The 17546-nt window shown below is 42.3% G+C and overlaps 2 protein-coding genes, 1 long non-coding RNA gene and 1 other non-coding gene across 10 annotated transcripts in view; 2 read left to right on the forward strand and 2 right to left on the reverse strand.

Moving 5' to 3' along the window:
* Positions 1 to 17546, forward strand: part of LAMTOR3 (late endosomal/lysosomal adaptor, MAPK and MTOR activator 3) — a 65285-nt gene that overhangs the window by 35865 nt on the left and 11874 nt on the right. The gene's annotated exons all lie outside the window — the stretch shown is intronic.
* Positions 1 to 17546, reverse strand: part of DAPP1 (dual adaptor of phosphotyrosine and 3-phosphoinositides 1) — a 48835-nt gene that overhangs the window by 13340 nt on the left and 17949 nt on the right. For all 3 annotated transcript variants that reach the window (XM_014465709.2, XM_014465712.2, XM_014465706.2), the window contains 2 exons: positions 15703 to 15836; positions 1661 to 1791 (listed from right to left, as the gene is read on the reverse strand). In XM_014465709.2, coding sequence (XP_014321195.1) covers positions 1661 to 1791; positions 15703 to 15836 — 265 coding nt within the window. The remainder of the gene's footprint in view (positions 1 to 1660; positions 1792 to 15702; positions 15837 to 17546) is intronic.
* On the forward strand, positions 419 to 2429 carry LOC111828241. The gene is made up of 2 exons (XR_002832042.1): positions 419 to 764; positions 1541 to 2429. It is a non-coding gene; the product is annotated as an uncharacterized LOC111828241 (long non-coding RNA).
* Positions 12949 to 13085, reverse strand: LOC111828244. Its single transcript, XR_002832046.1, has one exon. It is a non-coding gene; the product is annotated as a small nucleolar RNA SNORA42/SNORA80 family (small nucleolar RNA).

Consider the following 17546-nt stretch of genomic DNA (forward strand, 5'->3'; position numbering starts at 1 on the left):
TACGATTGACCTTGAATGAAGATCTTTAGGAGAAGGGTAAAGGGGGGAATGTGATGTTAAACTGAGACTACAGGTGAATGAGATGGTGAAGTGATAGGTGGTGGGGTAAGGAAGGGTAAAGAAGAACGTTAAGAACGATGGGGTCTACAGGAAAAAAAAAAGAATTAAAAGGTAGGTCTTGATTTGTTCTTTGGTCCGATGACGATTTGTCTTATTTTCCGAAATTTCTTTAGTTCCGAGGTCTAATGCTTCCAACTCTAACAAAGCTAAAATATCTTTCTCAACCAATTTGCAGAATCTTAATTTTTGAGTAGATGTAGCTTCGTGACAAGAATGTAATGTGTGCTGTGAACCTGGTTAGGCTGTAAAGCTACACTCCAAGCTATGATTCCTGTCCTGAGAAGTGTCAGGCTGCTGGGAAGGGTAGTTAGCCTCCACTATGACGAGTCCAGAATGAAGGGAAACAAAGGGTGCTTGGGAGCACAGAAGAGGGGCATTTTACAGGAAACTAGGAGGAGCTTGGAAGTCTTTCTGGAAGATACTGATCCCTGATGCAAGTCTTGAAAAATGAGGAGAGAGTGTGGCGTTGGTAGCATTTCAGATGCAGGGCAGGAAGGAGGAGCACAATCAGAAATGCATGTTGTTGAGAGAGGCAGGTTCCACAGTGTGAGTGCGGGCATAGCCTGAGGTGAGGCCAGAGGTGTGAGCAGGGTCCAGGCCAGCTGAGAAGACCGTTGACACCACAGAAGGATGTTAACAGGAAGGTATGTGGTGAATCTGTTTTTTAAGAGAGGTGTCTTTGGTGGCAGAGTAGGAAAAGTGCCCCGGAGACAGAAAGGTCACACATATTTTAATAGAATTGAGGCTGAATATCTCCAAGTGGATGTTTTTCATGTGTAATGGTTGCTATCTAGAATTAGTTCTTGAGGTCTCATTTGTGTGTTGTCTTCTTTATTATCTGCGCAAATCCAGATGTCTTATACCAGGAGGAGTCAGCAAACAAAAAGAAAGAGAATAGAGGAGCCTTGAGCATAATGTAGGGCAGAGGGTGCTGGAGAGGAATCTTTGCAGGGTCACAGCTCACAGCAGAAACAGAAGTGGACTCTCAGAAGAACAATGAGTGCTCTGGGGGCACTCAGACTGCACAATGGCCCTGTTACAGAGAAGGGCCAGTGTTTTCTGTCAGTACCTTCATTCAGTGAAGGAGAAAAAGGCCAGGAAAAATAGCATTCCCGGGGGCTTGCAGGACATTATTTTTGAAAAATAGTTTTCTTCCATATACGGTTGAAATGTAGAAGAAAATTGTTTTCTTTATTTTAGAAACGTGTTGAAGAATAATAGTTCAGTCAACTATGTGAACTTAAATGCCTTTCACCTATTCTAGCATGAACTAGTTTGACTAAGTGAGGATGGAGATTTAAGGGCTATTTTCTAAGTATTTAAGATCCTCTCAATAATCGCATTTTTTTGTGTGTGTGTGTGATTTATGCCGAACCAGATAAACTGAGTCATAAGCTTCAAACCTTATGTTCCTTTTCAGGTTTTATATCCCAAGTGAGAATTTTTATGCGAGCAGACATACTTTGAAAGTGTATTACTCTTATTGCACTTTATTGCTATTGGACAGCGAGAAAGCTGTGCCAGATGGATGGCCACTTACCGAAGGCGCAGTGGGCACCAGATCGTTCTCCGTTCTTCCTGTCTGCATTGCTGTGTGAACCCGGACCGATTCATAAATGGAAGGCTCTTCCACTTTTCTTGGATAGGGATGTTTCAGAACAATCAGAGTGCCTGAATGGAGGGGAAACACATATTCATATAGTTTAACAATGAGATAGCTGTGCCTGGATCGTAGTCTCTTGTTTGTTCATGTATTCACTTGTCTATTTTCTCAGCATTCACTGAGTACCACCATGTGAGCTGGACACTGGAGATACGAGGTGTGATGAGATGATTTCTGGCTTCCTAGTGCTCAGAGAGAACTATCAATGGATATCACTTAACCTAATAGTCATTTACTTATTTCTTTTTCTTTCTTTTTTTGTTTTAATGAATAGTCATTTCAATGAGCAGGGTAAAAGACCAATGTCGGCGATATGAACAAAGCAGGCTGGTGGCTTTCGGAGAACTAACCCTGAAGAGCTAACCCTTCCATGGAATGAGTCAGAAAATCTTTCCTAGAAAAGGCGATATTGATCTAGACCTTAAGCAATAACTGGATGTTTCCCAGTAGACTTTACAAGAGTCACGAATCCAAACCCCACGAATGCACTGGAATATAGGAGGATTTATCCACTGCCCATATTTCTGACTTGCTTTAGAACAAACTTGTAACAAATCACTGGATCTCAAAAAAGTGTACTCACAGCTTCTCTCTACTGTCTCCTACCACCGAACTAATGAAATAAACTAACCAAAGCCTTTGCGTATCTAAGTGAATATTCACGTCTATTTGGAGGAGGGCAGTCCAGGCAGGAATCGAGCTCTGCCCAGAGCCAGGCTTGGGCATGTCCCTCAGGGGCTGAGAGCAGTTCTGACTCTATGCTTCCGACCGACCCCAAGTCCAAAGTTTCTCCACTCTGATCCTTCCCTTCCCCCAATCAATCAGTCAATCCGAAGCTAGAAACTCTGACTGCAAAAAAGTAAGTTAAGCTTTTCCCCCTACTTTGCTATGACTTCTTCCTTTTTATTTTCCTAGGGTCTCTTCTACAGCAGGCTGGGAATTGTGCTAGACACCGGGGTAGATTAAAGAATTCAGTAATTCATTCAGCAAATATTTACTGAGCTCTACTATGTGTCAGGCGCTTGTCTAGATACAACAGCAAACAAAGGAGGTATAGCATCTGCTCTGCGGCAGGGGAGACAGAAAAAAAATTAATATGTCAGGTGAGAGAAGTGCTTTGAACAAACTAATAGAGAAGGTAAAGGAATAGAGAGCCAAAAGCATGGGGTGGGGTGAGGGTGATATTTATATGGGTGGTCAGAAAGACTCCTTTGAAAAGGTAATTTGAAAAAGTATAGAAAGTACAGACCTTGAATTGGAGTCAGAGAAAGACAATGAGGAGAGAAAAATACCTCCTCTGTAATTATAAAACCATAATTAATAATGATAAACCTACAAACAAAACAAAACCTTTCTACAGTGCTTGAGTTCACATGAGGTCCTCACTGCCCAAACACAACTGCAGCCTCGGAGACCTGAGCCCAGATAACGCTCTGCTGCCACATCGAAAGGAGCACTGAGAAAAGCCATTGATTGTGACCCCCGTAATGAACGGGACACTCCGGGCTCCTCCTCTTTCTGCACTTAGCTCAGGTCAGTGGCGTTGGGACCACAATGAAAATGGCCTTTTGCTGTTATGAGAAGCCCCATTCCCACCCTGGCACATTGTCTGTGCTCTTTTGTCAATGTGATCCCTTCATGAGAACAGAGCGAGTCATATCAGGACAAGGGCCCGGTTACAGTTTTACAGTCAGAATGAAAGCATCGACACCTAAATCAAGAGCAGCCGTTGTGCAGGCGCAGGGCTCTGTGAACAGTCGTTAGATGGCAGATGCTTGATGAATTGGGAACTGGCACCTATGTGACCTACCCCAGAGAAACACCACCTGCGACATGCCTGGCACCACCCTGGTGTCTTGGAAAGAGCCAACACTACCACTTGGTACCTGTTGACCTTGGACAATCATTCTAGCTTTTGTTTCCTCCTCTGACAAGTGAGAATAATTACCCTTTCTTCACAAGCCTGTTTTAGGCACCTATAAAGAAGTGTTTGCGAAAGGATGGTAAAAATGTGTGATGTTATTCTATTTTGATGTAGAGCAGCGGTTCTCAACCTGTGGGTCGCGACCCCTTTGGGGGTCGAACGACCCTTTCACAGGGGTCGCCTAAGACCATCGGAAAACATATATATAATTACATATTGTTTTTGTGATTAATCACTATGCTTTAATTATGTTCAATTTGTAACTATGAAAATATATCCTGCATATCAAGTATTTACATTACGATTCATAACAGTAGCAAAATTACAGTTATGAAGTAGCAACGAAAATAATTTTATGGTTGGGGGTCACCACAACATGAGGAACTGTATTAAAGGGTCGCGGCATTAGGAAGGTTGAGAACCACTGATATAGAGTATTTTTAAATCCTAGCTGATTTGGCTCAGTGGATAGAGCGTCAGCCTGCAGACTGAAGGGTCCCGGGTTCAATTCCAATCAGGGGCACATGCCCAGGTTGCTGGCTCGATCCCCAGTGAGGGGCGTGCAGGAGGCAGCCGATCAATGATTCTCTCTCATCATTGATGTTTCTATCCCTCTCTCCCTCTCCCCTCCTCTCTGAAATCAATAATAATAATAATAATAATAATAATAATAATAATAAAGGACTAATGTGTAGCATTCTGCTAAGAATAACAATGAGAGTTGCCTGGTAGTCACTGACTACAGTGCTAAGACATATTAGTGCCTCTTGAACACTTGGGAGCCCAGGGGGACTGGAGGCCAGGGATCAGAGCAGCTCACAGATGAGAAAGAATGTGAAAGCTTGTGCTTGATCTTCAAGGTCGATGCCAAATTTTTTTATCTTGTTCCACATGAAAATAATTTTTTAAATGACGCTCTAGAAAGATGCACCGATTCAATCTTCCTTTTTGCAGATAACCAGCATTCATACCTCCCAGCATACTCCTATTGGCTCTATTTTCTTATTGCTGCTGTAACAAGTCACAAGCATAATGACTTAAAATAACTCAAATTTATAACCTGACAGTTCTGAGAGTCAGAAGTCTGAACTGAGTGTGACTAATCTAAAAACCAAGCTATTGCCTCGGCTGCTTCCTCCTGGAGGCTCTGGAGGAGATTCCATTCCTTTGCCTTTTCTAGCTCCCAGAGGCTGCCTGCGTTCCTTGGCTGGTGGCCCTACCCCTCCATCTTCTAAGCCAGCAACAGCAGGTCAAGTCTTCACATGCTGGTTCTCCCTCTTCCGCCTTTCCCTTCAGTTATAAGGACCCTGTGAGTACACTGGGCCCACCTGGACGATCCAGGATTATCTCCCCATCTCAATGCCAGCTGATTAGTGGCTTCAATTAATCTGAAAGCTTAACTCCCTCTCACCACGTAACATAGCTTATTCACAGGTCCAGGGAGAGATGTGGGCATCTTTGAGGAGGCTGTTATCCTGCCTACCAGTCTCAGTCCTGGGGGGGGCGGGGGGGTATAGCCATAGGGCCAGTTATGCTGCCACGGAAGCATCTCTGGGCCAGTGTTGCTCCCTGAGCCTGCACTGCTTTAACCACTTGGTATTATAAAGCCATTGTCTTTACAACAAGCACATTTCCAAACCCTGTAAGCCCCTCAGGGCAGATATGATTCCAAATTTATCTTTGTATCGCTACCTCTTGATAGAGTTTCCGACATAATGAAGTCTTGATGAGTGAGTGAATGAACGAACGAATGAATAAATGTCACAGTAATTCAGGTTTAAGGCAGGAGAGTCTGGGATGGACCAGCCTCCAAAGTTCACAACCATCCTTGCCTGGGGCAAGGACAAGGCAATAACTTCAAGTGTGGCTCTCCATATCTTCACTGGCGGGACCCAAATTCTATTTTGAAAGCCTCTTCTAAAGTTTAACCAATAGAAGCTAAACTGAAAGAAATGATATGAAGTCAATCAGGAAAGTAGAACTGACTATAAATTGATTTTAACTAGAGGAAGACCATGAAAGAGGTCAGATTGAATGGCACAATGAAGAAAATGAACTCCATACAAAATGGCAACTTCCGCTGATAAAAATCTGGCCTCCTTGCCCTGACCGGTTTGGCTCAGCGGATAGAGTGTCAGCCTGCTGACTGAAGGGTCCCAGGTTCGATTCCGGTCAAGGGCATGTACCTTGGTTGCGGGCACATCCCCAGCAGGGGTTGTGCAGGAGGCAGCTGATTGATGTTTCTCTCTCATCAATGTTTCTAACTCTCTATTCCTCTCCCTTCCTCTCTGTAAAAAATCAATAAAATATATATATATATTTTTAAAAATCTGGCCTCCTTAAAGACAGGTCTCCCTATTTGACCATTCTTCCCAAGGAAGGGCCAATATACAGACTTGTCGGCATGGCTGCTGGGCTTACGATGATTTCCCCTGGTGCAGAGACTGTCCCATCCCAATACAAAAGCAGAGCCCCACAGACCTGGCCCTCCCCCTAAATGCCTCACCTGAGCTGCACTCACTGGGCTCACTTCTTGGGGATCTGCTTAGTTGCTTCTCTGGAGAGAAGGTCCACTACCTTCAATTTCTGAACCACATGAAGGAAACTGCTATTTCCTGCCTTTGACATGAAACCTGGTTTCAGAAACACTTGGTGGAGGTACATTTTTGAAGTGATCAGAGTAAGACTAAGGCAGGCATTCTAATTTGCTAAAAGCTTCAGAGTTGCCATGGTCACTGGGATGATTCCTTATGTTTTTCAGCTTTGTCCTTAAATTCTGGGGTGAGATACTAATATCCTTCCCCAAAATTTCACTTCTCACCCTGTACCCCTCTTTTTTTTAAAAAAAAATTCAGCTTGTCAGGGTTGGTTTACATGATTTTCAATCAAAAAGAAGCTTCTATAGTTAAGCCACTGAAGACTCATTATAATTTCCACCCAAGGTTCAAGATAGTGCCTTGGCTCCATAGGAGAGGAACTCTGGGCTAATAATATTCAAAACAAATTAACTCCAGGACTTGGCTGGAAGATTCAGATAAAAAGGCAACCAGAGGCAGGGCTGGTAGAAGGAAAAGAGGGAGGAAGATCAGCAACCACAGGTCTTGGAAACTTGGCAGCTAGTTTTACCTCAGTTTCTGAACTACATGAAGTGTGCTGGGCTGCATATCTGGCGCTTTGGCCAGACGGGTCATGCTATGCTGTCTGTTCCTAAAACACATAGATAGGAAGGTACTGACATCAGGCCAGGCCTTGAGATATAGTCTCATGGCCCCTTCCCAGCATGCAGGCCTTCTTTCTGTACTCTCTGTTCCTAGAACACATAGATAGGAAGGTAGTCACTGTAATGATGCTGTACTGTGTCGGAACTAAGGTTTTGTAACTTTGTGGTTTTTGCAAATAAAAATGCTGTAACTCCTGTAGTCTGCGCTGCAGTTCAGCCTCTGCTTCGGCAGGGTGCTGTAACTGTAGTCAGCTGGCCAGCTTAATAAAGTCTCTTAAATTTAAATTCTGAGTTGGTGGTCTATCTCGTTGAGTGAACCCATAACAGAAGGAGACTGTTGTTTCCTGCTTTGGACTGAATTGATTTCAGAAATACTTGGTGGACGTACATTTTTGAGGTGATCAGAAGAGGAATGAGACAGGCATTTTGATGTGCTTTGACTGAATTGTAGCTTACAGGATACCTACTCTGTAATACTATGAGATTGCATTGAAGAGCTCATCTTATATTCCAGCAGGAAGAGTAAGAACCGTCTCCAGCCCAGGCATTGGTCTGATGTCTGAAACAGAGTGTAGTGCAAGAGCACACATCGCTCCTGAAAGGGGAACTTTTGTTTTGAGTATTTCTTTCATGCACTAAACCTAGTGCTTTACCCAGCAGGCTCCCCAGCTGGATGGTAAGATGTTTAAGGATGATATCTGATTCATCACTGAATTGTCAGTGGCTAACAAGTGCCAGTTCATAGTTGGCATTCAATATCTATTTGATGAATTATATTAAAACTAGAGGCCCGGTGCACAAAAATTTGTGCACTCCGGGGGGAAGGGGGGGTCCCTCAGCCCGGCCTGTGCCCTCTCGCAGTCTGGGACCCCTCAGGAGATAACGACCTGCTGGCTTAGGCCTGCTCCTGGGTGGCAGAGGGCAGGCCCAATCCCTAGGTGCAGCCCCTGGTCGGGCTCAGAGCAGGGCTGATTGGGGAGTTGGGGCGCTGCCCCCTGTCATGCACAGAGCAGGGCGGATTGGGAGGTTGCGATGCCACCCTCAGTCACGCTCAGGGTAGGGCTGATTGGGGGGTTGGGGCACCACCCCCTATCACACTCAAGGCAGGGTCAATGGGGAGGTTGCGGCGCCACCCCCTGTGATGCACAGAGCAGGGCCAATCAGGGGGTTGGGGCGCTGCCCCCTGTCACGCACAGAGCAGGGCCCATCAGGGGGTTGGGGAGCTCCCCCCTGTCACGCACGGAGTAGGGCTGATAGGGGAGTTAGGGCACCGCCCCCTGTCACACACACAGCAGGGCAGATCAGGGGGTTGGGGCGCCACCCTCTATCACCCACAGAGCAGGGCCGATCAGGGGGTTGGGGCGCCGCCACTGTCACACTCAGGGCAGGGCCGATGGGGAGGTTATGGCTCTACCCTGTCACACACAGAGCAGGGCCCGTCGGGGGGGGGGGGTTGGGGCGCCACCCCCTGTCACACACAGAGCAGGGCCGATCAGGGGGTTGGGACGCCACACCCTGTCACACACAGAGCCGCAGGGTGATCAGGGGGTTTGGGCGCTGCCCCCTGTCATGCTGATCCGGTGCCAGGAGGCCTCGCGGCTCCGCTGATCCTGGTGCTGGGAGGCATATTACCCTTTTACTATATAGGATAGAGGCCTGGGGGCCGGCTGGTTTGCCCTGAAGGGTGTCCTGGATCAGGGTGGGAGTCCCCACTGGGGTGCCTGGCCAGCCTGGATGAGGAGATGATGGCTGTTTGCAGCTGGTCACACACCCTTCAGGGTGGGGGTCCCCACTGGGGTGCCTGGCCAGTCTGGGTGAGGGGCTGAGGGCTGCTTTAAGGCTGGCGATTGACAGAAGCTCCCAACTGCTCCTTTTTTTCTTTTTTTTTTCTTCTGGGCCAGCTTTAGCTCTGGCTCTAGCTCTGAGGCTTCCGCTGCTGGTTTGTTTGCCATTCTATAATCGAAACAATGTATAACTTCAGCTCTGAGATCCCGGCCTATATTTGTTAGAATGTTTCAAACTGCCAGCTCAGAGGCCGGCAGCGCAGGCGGGGAACATTGGATTCTGCAGTCCCTGGAGGAAGCAAGCCTCATGTTCGCTTCTAGCTGCTTGGCTGCCGGCCGCCATCTTGGCTGACAGTTAACTTGCATAAGGATACGCTGATTAGCCAATGGGAAGGGTAGCGGTCGTACGCCAATTACCATTTTTCTCTTTTATTAGTGTAGATGAGATCACATCCATCCGTGTTTCATTATTGACCTCAGGCTCAGAAAATAAGCTCTGCAACTGGGCTTATGTGTGAGTTCCTCTGTCTCTTCCTGCCAATGGGAAGTGGCTTTCTAAGTGGAGTTTATAGGAATATTCAAGATTTGCCTCCATCCTTCTTTGCTCTGCAAATGGACTATAACCCATCATAAAATGGTGCTACCTCAACCACATTCATTTACATTAGAAGGAACTTAAAATTTGAAGAAGACATCATACACATTTGATAAATACACATTCAACTCTCCCTAAACTAACTCTTCATGATATACCAAAGAATTTATAGCTCTTGTGTATAGTATTATGGAATGAATTGCTACAAAGGGACTTCATTAAGTAACAATAATAATGATTGAGTATTTATGCCATGCGATGAATCATTCTAAATGTCTTACATGCCTAATCTCATTCAATCTTCACTGCAAGTCATGGCCTTTTAAGGTATGAACTATTACACCATCAGCTCAATTTTATAACATGATGAAACTGAAGCTTGGAGAGGTTATACAACTTGCATGAGGACACACAGCTGGTGAATGTTAGGACTGAAGTTGAACTGGGAATTCAATTGTTTACTCATTATACAATATATGATTCTCAGCTCTGGTGTCACCACCATGAAAACTCTGTATGGCATGTGAAATATTGTACTCTATTTATCGTGGGCAAGAGAGCATATGCATAAATCAAAATTAAGAAACTGATTCTTTAGGAGGCAGCTTCAGAAAAGGATGTGTGAGTTTTTGCCTCAACATTTCTCACTAGGGCTGTTTTTTCAATTCTAAAGAAAAGATTAAATGGTCTCTGAGGTCCCTGCCCCTTCTAACATCTGTAAATCTAGTTAAACTCCCCAATTGAGGAGCAAGAAATAGTAACTAAATTCACGTCCTATTTGCCATAGATGTACAATATTCATTTGAAATACTTTTTTTTCCTGGTGTCATTTTATCTTTGTGTCTCATTTTTCTTTTCCTCCATCAAACTTTACATTTTATTTTACCTTCTTGTATTTACAGAGGCTGTTTTATAGCCTTTCTGGAGTGACATGAACGAGAGGGGCCAAAGTATTTGGGAGATGTTTTCTAATCAGTCTTTTTCTGTTTTAAGATTTCCTCTAGTATAATTTCTCAAATAGCAATATGTACAAAGACAGATGTTCAAACCGATTTACATTCTTTAGGACAACGGCTTCACATCACGAGCCAAAAATATTATTATAGACTTTAGAGACAGAGGGATAGGACTAAAATGCGTATTGTAGCCTCACCATATCCTACAAACTTCCTATTATTACTGTGGCAGAGATCCTTCCCATTCAAATCTGTTTAAGGCCATGCTGCGCTGCGGCAATACTATACCGCTGTGTTACCACAAGAGTAGTTTCAGGAGAGAGCAAGCGGCATGAAAAGCTCCTACACTTTAGAACTAGGTTAGTCTGGATTCCAACCTCAGCTGTGATGCCTACTAGGTGTGTAATCTTGGGCAAATGATTTAAAAATCTCTGAGTTTTGATTTCCTCATTTGAAAATGGTACCACTTTACACATTATTGTGGGTGGTTCAGAAGATTAAAGAATTTTATATTTGTCACAATTTCTAATAGAATACCTAGAACTTAGTAAACACCACAAATATTGGTTTCATTCTCTTTTTTGCTTGCTTTTTTTCTTTTTCAAAAACACCTCTTTACAAACTAATAAAATATGTATTTTTGGCAAACATAAACTAAGAAGTGATTTCTGCTGATGGTTTCGCAAAATTCCAAGTTGTCACTCATTATTTTCAGAAATGTCACACAATTCTCAAATTAAAAATAGTTTTAACTTAATTATTTTAAAATGCTACCTGAGTAAAACGGTTGGTGTCACAAAATATAATAACAACCGTAGCAGTTAGCAAGAGGTTGGGAATCCCCACCTCAAAACAAAAAGAGAAGTGGAAATTTGACATTTAAGAAAGAACCAGATAGCATCTTTAAAACTGAGAACCAATTACTATAAAGGGTAAGTACAAACAAAGCATTTGACTAATATAATTTTTCATGCTGTTAGGTGATTAAAGTCACAACCTAGTTATTCCTGTCATAAATCATATATGGCAATTTTATGTACATAAGTATTGCAATAGAAACAAAGGGTAACAGAAAGGTAATTTTTGTTCTAATAATATTTAGAATTTAACATAAAGAGAATTATCTATATTTTCAAGACTATATAGGAAACTTAGTCAATCATAAGAGGATATGGTAAAAATTAATAATGGACTAAGCATATTTAAAAAAGTCAAATTTTCAAGCCTACTGGAGTTGAATTTAGAAGCCATGTACAAATATAAAGAGATGGTTTTATATAACATGTTAATATTAAAAATGAAAGGCAAATTCTGAATTTAATCATTATTGAGCATACATGCAACACATAACATCATTCAAATTATGATTTGTATAAACTTTGGAAGTAAACCCTAACTGTCAGGAGTCCGCCGGATGTGGGTTGCCATGCATCTGCAATGCAGGCATTGGTAATGCGATACCCAACATGAAATGTTGTGGATAATTGTTATCATTGATTCTTTTATGTGTTGGGACATACCAGGGAAATAAAACGGACGAAAATCTCTCTTCTCATAGAGTTTACATACTAGTACAAAGATTTTTTTAAAGTGAAATATACGCCCTCACCGGTTTGGCTCAGTGGACAGAGCGCCGGCCTGCGGACTGCAGGTCCCAGGTTCAATTCCAGTCAAGGGCATGTACCTTGGTTGCGGGCACATTCCCAGTAGGAGGTGTGCAGGAGGCAGCTGATCGATGTTTCTAGCTCTCTATCCCTCTCCCTTCCTCTCTGTAAAAAATCAATAAAATATATTTTAAAAAATAAAGTGAAATATACAATATGTGAGAAGATAAAAGGGTCATTGAGAAAAGTAAAGCAAGAGGGTACTTACTTATCTCTATGATATACTTGGGAAATGACTGGATTTTGAAAACTGGAAATAGCTTAAGAGTGCTTATGGTATTAGTAAGGAGAAATTAGAGTGAACAGAAACATTACTGGAGATTAGAGAGATTAAATGCAGATTATAGCAAGGGAAAGGGGAAATTATGCTAAGAGAATCTTAGAATTGTAGGAAAGTTAGATCTTGTTTAGGGAATCTTCATTCTCCAGAGAAGGAACCAGAAATTCTTTGAGTTTAAAGCTCAAAGTAGGGAATAGGAATAGAATGAAAAGAAAGATATCTTAAAATAGTATTCATCCCTTTAGATTAATATGTTTACCTATCTTGGCCACAAATATGTTTTTATGATCCAGAACCAAGTGTTCTGGGTTTTACTCAACTGACGACATTAAATGTAAATGTAAGGCACAGGTGTAAGGTTGTTGGCTATTTGCATCTTCTCTGTTATCCTCAGAGGTGGTGCCATCCCTGCCAGTGGATGAGTGTGAGAAAGTCTCTCTTAAATAAACTCACTCTCCAGGCCTTGCAGGGTGAGTCTGGTCTGAATGGGGCCTGGGCTGAGAGGAGAAGCCTGAAATACCCGTCTAGTCCTTCCCATTCCGAGGACCTGGAGGTGAGAACCTGGCAGGGCTTCATCCATTGGGCGGGCAAATGCTTCCCCAGGTGATATTTTATCTAACTAAAACTTTAAGAAGAATTTGCCCTTCATCTAATGGTACACAAGGAATCATCAGTTTGGAGATCTCCTGATCTCTGATCATAGGGAGCCAACACCAGAAGCCAATTTCAAAACAAAACAGAACACTGTACAACCTCCTTCAGTGCTCACAGCCCACAGATAAGAAGGCTAGGCAATGGTTCGAGGCCACAGTTTATTCTGGCATGGGAACACTATGAGAGGCCCACAGAGAAGGGCCTGCCATAAATCCATTACCATGCTGAAGAAGCCAATTCTTTCTTTCTTTCTTTTTTAATTGATTTTTTGAGAGAGGAAGGTAGACAGAAAGAGAAAGAGAAACATTGATTGGTTCCCTCCTGCATGTGCCCTGACTGGGAATCGAACCCACCACCTTTTGGTGTACAGGGTGATGCTCTAACAAACTGAGCCACACCAGCCAGGGCCAGAAGCCAACTCTTAAATGAACAAGAAGACACCTGTTTTTAGAAGGTGGCATCCAAGTTTCCATTCACCATTCTTTATAGGTCACAGAGCCTACTCTGCAGCTTCTGAGAACTTCTGTCCTTGAGTCATCATGACTTCAGCACATTATCTAGTTTCCTGGAGCCTATTACTCCCAGAGGGGCAAAATTGGAACACTTATTTGTCATGGGTTTTGCCCCTTGTTCCTAGCTTCAGTGGCTTTGTTTTCATCTGGCTGGGACAGATAAGAGGGATATTTCATAAGTTAGCAGAATCTAACTCAAGGGCTAGAAGCCAGTAAGTCATGTGCATATTCATCAGCACCAGGTTCCTGTAGCAGGGGTTCTGAAATACCCAAGATAGCCTCAGAATGGGAAGGACTGGACCTGGGTATTTCAGTAGCAACAAATTCTCTATTGGATAATGAATAGAACAGAGGAGATTCAGTGGAGAGTATTAAAACTTAGTTTCCTGAATTTTATTACCATCAATAAAATAATTATAGTACTATAAAATAATGATAATAATATAGCAAGCTTTAGCTTTGGAGAAAACTACTGTAGGAGTCAGGATTACAAATTCTTACAATCCCTAATGAACCTCCTTTAGCTAGATAAATGTATTTACGGGGTTTTTAGCATTGTCCCAAATTCACTGTCAATCTTAGGTGAGCCTCTTGCCTGGTGATTGGATCAGTGCCAGAAAGGTTCAACCAAAAAGCTCTGATTCACTTTCATCTTAAATTGTTTTGAAATCTGTTGGTAGGCAGAATGGGTAACTTTTCCCTAACTTCAAGAAAGTCCAGGAAAGAGTACAAAGAATGATTAAAGGGGTTGAAAATAGATTCTAGGAGGAGAGTTTAGAAGAAAGGAGCTGACTTTGGAGAAAGAAGAGAAAGCTGGAAGATAATAATTATAATGGTTTTGAAGGCTACAAAGAGTTCTTCTTCATAGTCATCCATCCATTTGTTCACCCAAAGTGCCATGCACTATATCAGGATCTGGGGGACATGGAGAAGGACAAAGATAGAAGTTGACAAAGTTTTTGGCTTCAGAAATCTCCTCTCTATTGCCAGTGACCAAGAATTGAATAATACTAAGTGTAGGGTTGGACACAAGTAGGAAATAAGTCACAAGTGAAGGGATTTGAGAAATTGAAATGCTTGCCAAGGCCAAAGTAGCAATGGAAATAAATACATCCCTACCTACCATTTGGTTATGAGAACTACTTCTGGTTAAATGGTGAAGTAATTTTCAGAGCTGATAGGGGGAATTTCCACCATAAAAATAATTATAGCTTCAATTTTATAGTTTGGGATATTCTATTATAGGCCTTGTATGGTCAGTATAAAGTAAGGCAAATATTTTGTGGTTTCTGCTGTGCTTTTCATCTCTACTTCACATTGCATGATTCATACCAGGGTCTATCCAGACCACAGAAATAGCAGAAAAGGAAAAGACAATGATGGCATCTCTTCCCACCACACTAAAGTTAACAAAAAGCCCCCTGGCCATGTTTACCAAGAAAACAGTATGTACAAGTTCACAGTAACCAGTTGTGTTATCAAGTCGTGAGTTCCTCTGTGCCATAGGTTCTTGGAATTGCCAACTTTTGATTAACTGAGAATTACCATTTTGGACATATAAAATTGTGACTCTATATCACAAATATAGGGATGATCATTTATTTAAAAAGTATGGACAAAAAAACTTTGATAATTCAAATACTAAGATAGTGTGTTTGTTTGCTTTTTAACTTTCATATTCTGCTTTGACTCTAACAACTCAAATAGACAAATTTAAAATGTTCTAGCCATATGTAAGTCCAATTTAAAAACTTAAGAGAAACCAAGACAAGACAAAGAGAATTTTATGATGAAATGAAGGAATTTCTCAGGACAGCAATTTTTAGTCAATATTTCAATATTCAGTGATCTTTCTGGAAATTTAAATACAAATTATGTTTTTAAGAAGGCTCAAACTTATCTGTTATGGGTCTCCCCGATATGCAAACTACCCTACCTAAAAATGGTGAGGCATCAAAAATTTATTCTTATTTTTGTTCTTTCTTTGTTTATTGTATATACTATTATAAAGTGACTAGGTCATTTTAAAGAAATTGTGTACTTTTAATCAATCCTTTAAATAATATTTCAACAAAAATTATTGTTTTCAGAAAGCACATTGTTTTCTCCTAAAGATAATACTGAGATACACATAAATATAAATTTATGTATATAATTTATTAATGTAGCATATGGCACAGTAATTGGGGAAAACTTTCAAAATAAATCCAATTGCCTGTTATACCCACATAATTCAATAGAATTGACAAGTATTTAATTGAAATCCACCTGTTCCTCCTCTGCCCAAAACAATGGCTCATAGGTCAAGGATCTATGTGTTCAGAGCTTACCTGTCTCGCTCCCAATCAAAGGCTGATTTGCAAAATGCTTGACAAAATCCTTCAAAGATGAGAATTCATTAAAGCCAAATTTAAATGAAAATCCGGTATATTCAACATGAAAGTGTTTGACAGAGTCTTTGGCTCTGAAAAGGAAAAATAAATGTTTACGTTATTATAACAAACTAGAGGCCTGGTGCATGAAAATTCGTGCACTGGGGTGGGGAGTCCCTCAGCCCGACCTGTGCCTCTCACAGTCCGGGAGCCCTCAGGGGATGCCCACCTGCCAGTTTAGGCCCACACCCAGGAGGATTGGGCCTAAGCTGGCAGCCAGACATCCCTCTGGCAGCCTGGGAGCCCTCGGGGAGGTCCGACTGATGGCTTAGCCATCAGTCAGATATCCTTAGTGCTGCCAAGGAGGTAGGAGAGGCTCCTGCCACCGTCACTGTGCTCACAGCCATCAGCCTGGCTTGTGGCTGAGCGGAGCTCCCCCTGTGGGAGTGCACTGACTGCTAGGGGGCAGCTCCTGCTTTAAGTGTCTGCCCCTTGGTGGTCAGTTCCCATCATAGCGACCGGTCATTCCCCTGTTAGGGTCAATTTGCATCTTACCCTTTTATTACATAGGATGAGTATCAGTTTTGAAGAAAAAATAGTAACCTTAGGTATTTTATATCAACATTCAATCCCCTTAAAAACTGAGAATTATGACATAATCATTGACATAGTTTCTTTTGGCAGAGTGTACTCTTGTGAATTTTTCACTCTGGTGGAAGATAAGAGACAATTCTCCCTATGCATTCTGTAACTTGTGGAAAGAGTCCTTGAACATTAACCTCCTTAAGGAGCAGGGATTTACTAAGAGCAGGGAAGAGAGATGATGGAAATGGCAGGTCGCATCTTCTCTGTCCTCAGCCCTCCTCCCTTACTTGTTTGGGAGTTGGTCTGAATTCTGCTTCTGTCACTTAATTAGTTGTGTAAGGCCAGCCCTTTTCCTTCCATGCCTGTTCCACTGCCTACTGACTAAAATATAAAATTCCCTACATTGTCATTTTTCATCTCATTTTTGGAATGTGGCAGAGCATTAAATAAATTATAAATTACATATAGTATATATATTTGAATCCCACTATTCTTCTCTTCTCTGTGCAGGGCATGCCCTATCTTTCACATGCTTCAGAAATCAGAATCAGCCCAGCTGGTGTAACTCAGTGGTTGAGCATCGACCTATGAACCAGGAGGTCACGATTCAATTTCCGGTTTGGGCACATGCCTGGGTTGCAGGCATGATCCCCAATGGAAGGCATGCAGGAGGCAGCCAATCGAAGATTGTGTCTCATCATTGATGTTTCTATCTCTCCTTCCCTCTTCCTTTCTCTCTGAAGTCAATTAAAAAAAAAGAAAGAAGTTAGAATCATCTGGAGGCCTGGTTAAAACCCTGATTTCTGGGCCTTGATTCAGTAGATCCAGGGTGGGGTCTGAGAATTTGCAGTCCTACCACATTCTTAGGTGATACTACTGGTCTGGGGACCACACCCTGAGACATGTAATTCTCCTAGGAGTTTAGCTCAGACAGTTCCTTCCACCTGCAACTTCTTCTCCTTTGTTTCTGATCAAGTGTCCATTCAAATGCCACCAACTCCATCAAGTATTGCAAGACCTGTCCAGCTTGTGTTACTTGCTTTTTCTCTTCTCAACAATCCAAGCACTTATTTTGCTTTCTTTCATGTCATTTACCACACTCTACTTTGCAGTGAGGTATTTGGAAATGTCTTATTGTTAATATGAAGCTACAATTCCTAAGAGCAAGTTCTTTGAATCTTCTATAATACTTGTCAAAGATGGTAGGCACAGATGTT

Source organism: Myotis lucifugus, unplaced genomic scaffold, assembly GCF_000147115.1.
Source record: "Myotis lucifugus unplaced genomic scaffold, Myoluc2.0 scaffold_308, whole genome shotgun sequence".
Lineage (NCBI taxonomy): Eukaryota > Metazoa > Chordata > Mammalia > Chiroptera > Vespertilionidae > Myotis > Myotis lucifugus.